At 39.4% G+C, this 8,029-nt stretch overlaps 1 protein-coding gene across 1 annotated transcript; it reads right to left on the bottom strand.

Annotated features, from left to right (window-relative positions):
- Positions 1–5,098, bottom strand: ca15b (carbonic anhydrase XVb). The gene is made up of 9 exons (XM_047377717.1): positions 5,071–5,098; positions 4,836–4,911; positions 4,724–4,750; positions 4,464–4,634; positions 1,604–1,752; positions 1,423–1,518; positions 1,266–1,341; positions 1,027–1,190; positions 1–951 (listed from the first exon to the last, which is right to left on the bottom strand). Exons 2-9 carry the CDS (start codon positions 4,909–4,911, stop codon positions 772–774), a joined length of 939 nt encoding a protein of 312 aa, XP_047233673.1. The 5' UTR covers positions 5,071–5,098; the 3' UTR covers positions 1–771.
- Between the last annotated feature and the right edge of the window lie 2,931 nt (positions 5,099–8,029).

Below are 8,029 nucleotides of genomic sequence, written 5' to 3'. Positions count from 1 at the left end.
TTAGCAATAAATGCAAACAGGTAATTATGTATGTTACAACAGATGAAAAAAAAAAACACAGATAGCAGATGTAAAATAGTTGAAAATAAATGAATACATTTTGAATGAAAAGTCTATATATTGTGTAAATGTTTCCAGAGTTCGCTGAGCGAGGTAACAGATATTCAGAAGAGAAAAATATTTGAATATCTTTCTTTCAAAGTCTAATCCTTTAATATAAACTAACAATTAATTTCCTGGATGTAAACATGTGAAGTCATTTTAAGAAAAAAGAAGCACCTTTCTGATTAGTCATTGGGTAGTTACCGCCTTAGCTGTCTTCACTTTCTACAAATTTGAGAGGTGAGGAAACGTTTACTGGCAATAAAGTTACACTTTAATTCAGTTTATTTATATAGCACCAATTCACAACACATGTCGTCTCAAGGCACTTCACAAAAGTCAGATACATACATTCCAATTAATCCTAACCATTGAACAGTGCAGTCAGAGTGCACTTTGAACCTTCACTACGCAAAATAAAACGGCTTCAGGTTCAACTAGTGCAATTTAAACATGCAAATATTTCTGCAGAGTGCAAGAAAAACAACAAGAAACAACAACAAAAAATAATTACAGATGCATTGATGTTGCATGGCTGTTCAAGACAGGCAAGTCTCAATATTCTAAACAAACTTCCAAAAACTGTGTGCAGGACTGAGGTCACCAGTATTTAGCATTTTATGCATGTTTTACGCAGCAACTGGTTCACCTGCGACCGTAGCTTTCATTTTAATATCTCCCCATTACAAGGCCGAGGGTCATTAAAGCCAGAGAGTAGCCAGTTTTGGTGGAGGAGCTGGCCTTCGGCTGCGTTGAGACTGGCTGTGATCGCTGGATGCCTCGAAACACATTAACCATCAGAGGCGAAGCGGTGTCACTGATGTGCAAACTTGTGCTGAAGAGGTCAATCTGGAGGGAGAATTCACAAAATTTACCCACGTGGGTAATAACTCATTAAAATCAACCTCCTATAGAGGCACTCACCAGGTTTTTGCTGACTTTAATCGAGTCCTTGAACACAGTCCAAATCACGGCCTCATTACACACTGGGGTGGTCAAGGAGCCAAGGTAGCGGTAGTAATTTCTACGGTTCACCCCTGAAAGGAGATCATCTAGAGAAATCCCAGCTGCTATTTTTGCATTCTCACCTGAGGAGAGAAAAGACCACTGAAGTGAGCTGCTTACACACAAAAACAATGAGCTTCACCATGGGTCAACCTTACCAGCCAATGAGATGTTTGACAAATAGGAGGCCAGGGTCTTCCAGCTAGCTGGCTGGTCCACTGTATTCGGCAGCTCCTTTAAAAGTAAAGAGGGATGCTGATAAAGCAGCTGTAGAAAACGAACACAGGTCTCACACTTTAGGTCATCTCTGCTTACCTCAATGAGGAAACCAAGAGCTGCAAGTCCTTGAGAATCAGCGACAGCAAGAGTGGTGTTCTCCTTGTAGGAGGATTTGCTGTTTACAATGTGAAGCTGAGGAAGGAATAACAAAACAAAAAAAATACATTTTTAAATTGTATCTTAATTTTAAAAAGGTTTACAGAAAGATTAGAAATACCTCCATCGGGAAGCGCTTGCCGTCCACAGTATGTTCTGAACCAGGGGAGACGGTGCTGTTTCCCCAGTGAAGGTGAAACTGCAGGCTGTCGTAGCTCTCAGGCAGGTCTCCTCCTGAGATCTTGACGCCTTTATTTAAAGACACTTTCACTGAAAAATTAAAAAGAAATAAAAGATAAACTGAAGGCGCAAATGGCTCTACGTGTCAAGAAAATATTTCCTTGATGGTATCAAATTTTCAACAAGCCACAGCCAACCAGTTTGGTTACAAGATGGTATAAATTTCAGAACTTGTTTTATCGTTTGGACTCAAGTGGATCAAGGATGAGCAAACATTTAAACTCTCTCCATTGTCCTCATAGATTTCTTCTAAGTTTAAAATTCTTATTTTAAAATTAAATAACATTTTAATTCATTTACAATTTAAATGGAAGGACACATGTGCTTGGAGAGAACATTAATTAAAATTCATAGATTGTTTTATAAAGGTTTTAGAATGTTATGGTTCCAAAATAGAAAAGACTTTCCTCATGCCCCTCTTTTCCATGCTTTAAAGTGGTTTAATGAGAAGCTACAGAAAACACCTGAGTGACAACTGTTCTCCACTGCTTCACCTCCCCGTCTATTGCTACACACTGCCAGGCAGCTTGCTGAAAGGCTACAGTGTCCGGTTTTTAAGGTACAGTTGAAAAGCTAAAAGCTGGTTAATGAGCTGTATTAGATAAAATTACAGTATATAATTTTCTAAATTTCTAAGACTTCAAAAACATGCGTTTTTTCACTCAAGGTTATTATGGTAGGATGATCTCACACTGGCACATGTCTAGTCTTAATTTTATGAAACTTTATCATTTTATAAATGTGGTGTTACATTTTAAAAACATTAACCATTTGCAAATTAATCAACAGGAAATCGGTAAATTTATATATAAGTGCCTGAAATTAAAGCTTAAGTTTTCATCTTTCCTTCTTAAAGCTACATAGTCTATATAAGAATGCTGTGCACAGAGTGAGTGTTTCTCCTTTCAAATAAAACTCTCTCTGACTCCCAGTTGAAGCAAATGAATGGGTTTATTAGCAGCCCCCTGCAGAACTTTGGGGATTGCTCAGAACTGATTTAGCCATTGGACCTCCAGGACTGGAGATGGACACCACTGGACTAAATGATCTATAGATGCTGGTACACAACTGGTACAAATTTGGTTTAAAAGTGAAAGATAAAATGTCTAAACACTTTTTGTTGTTTTAGGCCTTTCTAAGAAGTCAGCATGTCAACCGTTTAAGCAGGGATTGACTAGGCTTAAAAAACAAAAGTCTTGGAGCTTAAGATGTCTTTATTACTAATGCAGCATCTTTACTGACTCAGCTATTCTCAGCTTACCCCACAATGCCGAGATATACAACTCCAGGATTTTTTTAAATGCACGTGAGTCCACTTTTTGTCTTGATGCATTAACAAGACTTTTAAGCACTAATTTATCACCAGTTTGTCACAGAGGAGCTGCATCTATCGAAGAGCAAGAGTTCTGGTAGGAAATTGGAATTCATCCTGAGCACCTGACATTTCATTTTATGAATGCAAACGAAACCTTGTCTCTGCGATATTCCTGTTCTTCCCGTGCATACCTGGGTTCGAATCAGGTACTCTGGCTTCCTCCCACATTCCAAAAACCGGAGTGTTAAGTTAAATGGTCTCTCTAAATTGCCCTTAGGTATGAATGGGTGTGTGCATCTTTGTTTGTCCTACGTGTGTTTGTGTTGCCATGTGATGGACTGGCAACCTGTCCAGGATGTACATCGCCTATCACCCATATACCGCTGGAGATAGGCACCAGCTCCCCCGTGACCCTGTATGGAAGACGTGGGTATAGAAAATGGATGGATAGATTTGATGGACACATCATATTTATAAAGAGCTTTTTCTTCCTCAAGAAAAAAAAAGACAAGCAAATCAACTCATTCCTACTTAATCGAATAAACTGTCTGAGTTCTGGTTTATGCTTCCTTGTGGGATCTAAAGACTTTTGAGGTTGTTATCAATTTTTACTTTCCAGTGTAAACCTAAACCAGTTTTAAAACCAGGAAGTTTTTTTAGGTCAAAATCTAGAATAAATATTTAGGTCACTGATTTTCAATCTTGGTCCTCAGGACACGCTGCCCTTCATATCTTAAATGAATTTCTGCTGAATCAAATCATTGCATGCTGTCATCAGCTGCCATCCAGTGCTGCAGAAGACTGTTAATGATCTATTTATTTAAGTCAGATGTGTGGAGGCAGTGAAACACCTTAAACATACAGGGCAATGTGACCTAACGAGCAGGATTATGAACCTCTGTTAAAGGTTCATAACAGGGGTGCCCAAATTCAGTCCTCTACAGAGCCTGAAATAAATAAACGGCCAGGTCTCTATGGAACTCAATGACATGTTAAGGAGGGAATTTATCAATTTCTTCCGGGTGTTCTGGTGCAGGGATATGTCTAAAAGTAGCAGGAGAGTAGGTCTAGAGGAGTTGGAGACCCCTGGTTTATAATATCATAGCAAGGTATGGATGCAACACTGACTTCAGATCTGAATGAGGTTGAAAGCAGGTCCATTGCTAAGGGGGCACTGGCCATGAATGAAGGGCAACGTGACCCAGTTTAAACCTTTTACATTATAGAGTTATTGTAAATTATTTCATATTATACTGTGATTTATACAATAAATGTACATTGACACAGCTATTGAAAGTAAATTCAAGAAACGCATTCTTTGCCACAAAATAAAATAATTAAATAAAGCCTGCTTCGGATCCATTACGATCTTGGTCCTGTCACCATGCATGCATAAAGAGATGCTGATTACAGCCTCAGTACATACCAGTCTCCCCGGTGTTCTTAATGTTTGCCATGGCGGTGATGCTGTCAAAGCCCTGGAAGATGAACTCCGTCAGGTCTGCGTTCTCCGACGCGTTGGCTGACACGATGTTAATGGGCGACTGGCGCGTCCCATTGCAGAACTGAGGGGCGATGGTCGGCCAGGTTCTGTCACCTGCAGCAGAGACACACACGGGCTGAGTCCCGTCAACAAGAAGATCGAGAGGATGTTGGAGCGCAAAGAGGTAAAAGGCGGATACTTACTGCAGGCTGGGTCGTGGTAACACCACTCTGGAAGATAATTAAGCTGGTTAGTTCAGTCAGAGGCAGGTTGATGCAGAAAGACTGGGAAAGAGTAATGTGCATAGACTTTTACCGATTGTTTTTGGGGCACAGTGAGCACTTGGTGCAAGGACACAAACAGCAACAGCAATTACTGCAATCAAGTTCATCTGAGAAAGAAAAAGTGCGTTAAAGCTGTTACACAGCAGTACACAAATAAAGACCTGGAAACAATCTTTTATTTGCATTTTTTCAATTAAAATAGAAATTTGATCATTTAAAGAGTAGGAAAAACCACAAGGAAGAAAATAACCGTCCAGATGCCCTACCTTTGTCTTCCAGGTGTTTCCTCTCTCAGGTGTCAGATGTTCAACTTCATCCTTCCCTTTTATAGCTTCTCAGCCCATTTCTGGAGGAATTCAGCAGGGCTGACCCGCTCCCTCCTCGGATCGTTCAATTACGCCAACACCTGATCTCGTGACTTATGAAAGAAACATATCAGTTGCCTACACACAGGAGTGCCCCTACCATGTGTTAAGTAATAGTTCCCCACCATTGTAATGGGGTATGGGCGATTCTTTGTGTCAAAACAATTTATTCAAAAGAAAGCCGAGAAACTATTTCCTGATCAGAATGGTGTAAACTAGGTTCTCCTGTGCTTACAGTGCTTACTAATTGGCAGCTGTTCATAATAAGCATAAAAGTTTTCAATAAAAAAATTAACTTTTTATCTGGGCCTTTGCTGCAGACCTTCACCACAGAGAAGAAAAACAAAAATTATCACTTGTCTGCATATTTGTTAGATAACTTTTCAGCTGTTATACAACTTGAGATCTTTATCTATGCCCCCACTTTAACCATTTCACATTTTTTGATCTTACCACCACAAACTACAATGTTATTTACAAAGGTTTTATGAAGAACACAGGTAGTGCATAATTGATGGTTTCCAGCATTGTTTACAAGTAAATGTCTGACAAGTGTTGTGAACATTTAAATTCAGCTGAGTCTGTCAATACTTTATAGAACCACATTGCTGCAGTAACAGCTGCAGGTATTTGGGGTACATTGCTACCAGATTTGCACATCTGGAGGCAGATTTCTTTGCCCTTTTTTCTTTGCAATATAGCCCAGACTCAGTCACATTAGATGGTTGCTGTTTATATAACCGTTATATATACCAAATATTCTCTAACAAACCTCTGAGGCCTTCACAGATCAGCTGCGCTTATCTTGAGATCATTTTAAACATAGATGGACTAGCTTTATTTAGGGATGAGAGTAAGTGGGGGCTGGACACAAATACTCGTCATGATTCTTTGAACTTTGGAGTTTTATTGTGGTTTTAGTGTTTTACAATCTTATTTGAGATGTAGTCTTCATTTAGTGCTTCCCACAGAGTAGTTCTCCAACGATTGGACGCCGGTGAGAATGTCCCACCTCCTTAAGTGACAGTCTCCATCTCATCCGGTCTCTCTCCTGAGACTCTTCGGGAGCCTCTTCTTCGCTGCCCTGGAGGCCTTCGTTAGAGGATAGACAGAGCCAGGTTGTTCACAATTCTCCTTGTCGGAGAACTTGGGAACAGGTACTGAGAATTACCCTGAGGGAAACAGTAACTGAACTCAAATTAAAATAACAGATTTAAGCTACAATAAAATTATAAAGTGAAAACCAAACCAAAGTCCCAAATGATCATGACAAAACATCAAGTTTCCAGATTTGTATTTTTCAACATTTAGAAAAAAATCTAGCATTTTTCTTCCCTTTTACAATTTTGCACTTGTTCTTTGTGTTCCAGTATCGTAGACAGTCTCACCTATTGTTGAGCTACAGAGATACAATCACTCAAGTCTTCCCTGAAGGGGCGGGAGCGTGAACCACATATTGTGACAATGAGATGTAAAAACCAAAACATTACTTAAATATGAGAGATGCTTCTAACAAAAGAAAGAAAACGATTTTCATATTGTTCTTTATATTTTCCTTCAAGTTTCACTGTACTTACACCAAAGCATGATGAATCAAAGCATGGTAACAAGAGATGTCAAGGAAGTAACTGATTAATCATAGTTACTGTCCGGTCTTGTGACTGATGCCCTGGGTGGGCCACTCCCTCTGGCCTCCAACCAATCAAAATGCAGGAAATTATCAAATGTTTTGGCCATGAAAAATTCTGTGTGGTCAAAGCGTGTGAAATAGTCTCCTTATTGTCAGGAGCAAGTAGGGGCAACAACTCCCCATTGAGTGCACAAGCATAAATGCAATAGAAATCAAAAACTGGCATCAAACATACCACCAAAACATAACTCTCTTTAAATTTTTTTCTGCATGTAATCATCACCCAAAAATACATTTTAATGTTTCTTTATTGCTGTTGTCAAGTTATTTGTTCTTATGATTTTAGATTAGTTTTCATCTGTAATTGGCAGGTGACCTGCTTCTCCTGAGGTCAGTAGGTCACCTTTATCCACTCCAAAATCAGTTTGAATGTGTGTTTGGGATCATTGCTCTGTTATAGCACCCAGCTGGGGTGGCTGTTTTTAGAAGAAGTAGAAGAACCTGAGGCGAGTCTTACAACCTCCAGTACTCCACTTGCATGGAAGAATTTCCCAGTACTACTGGCAGCAAAATAGAACCACAGCATAATACTAACACCACAATGCTTGACAGTTGGTACAGTGCTGTTAGGTTTGAAAGTTTCACCATGAGTTTTATGAATGCAATTCTTGTCATTGTGATCAAGTAGATCAATCTTTGTCTTCCTGACTACAAAAAATGTTCTCCACCTAGCTTGTTCAAGTGGGCATAGACCGACAGGGTGCCAACCCTGCCAGTACATGGCGATGTAACGTTTGCTTTAAAGTAGTCTGCTATGAACAGTTCCCAGTTCATAGCAGACTTGATCCTTGATTGTTCATAAAAATCCTGACACATTTTCTATCATCTGAGGGTGACAGTTTGAATAAGATGTTTCAATTCAATTCAATTCAGTTTATTTATATAGTGCCAATTCACAACACATATTGTCTAAAGGCACTTCACAACAGTCAGGTACATACATTCCAATTAATCCTAATCATTGAACAGTGCAGTCAGATTCAGTTATTTATTCAAATTGGATAAAAAGTTTTTCTGTCTAAGGAAACCCAGCAGATTGCATCCAGTCAGTGACTTGCAGCATTCACTCCTCCTGGATGAGCATGTAGAGACAGTGGACAGTCACTGGCGTTGACTTTGCAGCAATCCCTCATACTGAGCATGCATGTTTGAAACCTAGAAAATGTAGGA

The sequence above is a fragment of the Girardinichthys multiradiatus genome, chromosome 10 (genome assembly GCF_021462225.1).
Source record: "Girardinichthys multiradiatus isolate DD_20200921_A chromosome 10, DD_fGirMul_XY1, whole genome shotgun sequence".
Lineage (NCBI taxonomy): Eukaryota > Metazoa > Chordata > Actinopteri > Cyprinodontiformes > Goodeidae > Girardinichthys > Girardinichthys multiradiatus.
This window is presented reverse-complemented; position numbering and strand designations above follow the sequence as displayed.

Coding starts and splice junctions, on each gene's coding strand:
- ca15b (XM_047377717.1), bottom strand. CDS start 4,911: ATGAACTTGATTGCAGTAATTGCTGTTGCTGTTTGTGTCCTTGCACCA. Junction 1,753..4,463: donor TAAGAACACCGGGGAGACTG/GTATGTACTGAG, acceptor TTAATTTTTCAG/TGAAAGTGTCTTTAAATAAA. Junction 1,519..1,603: donor GCAAGCGCTTCCCGATGGAG/GTATTTCTAATC, acceptor TTCCTTCCTCAG/CTTCACATTGTAAACAGCAA.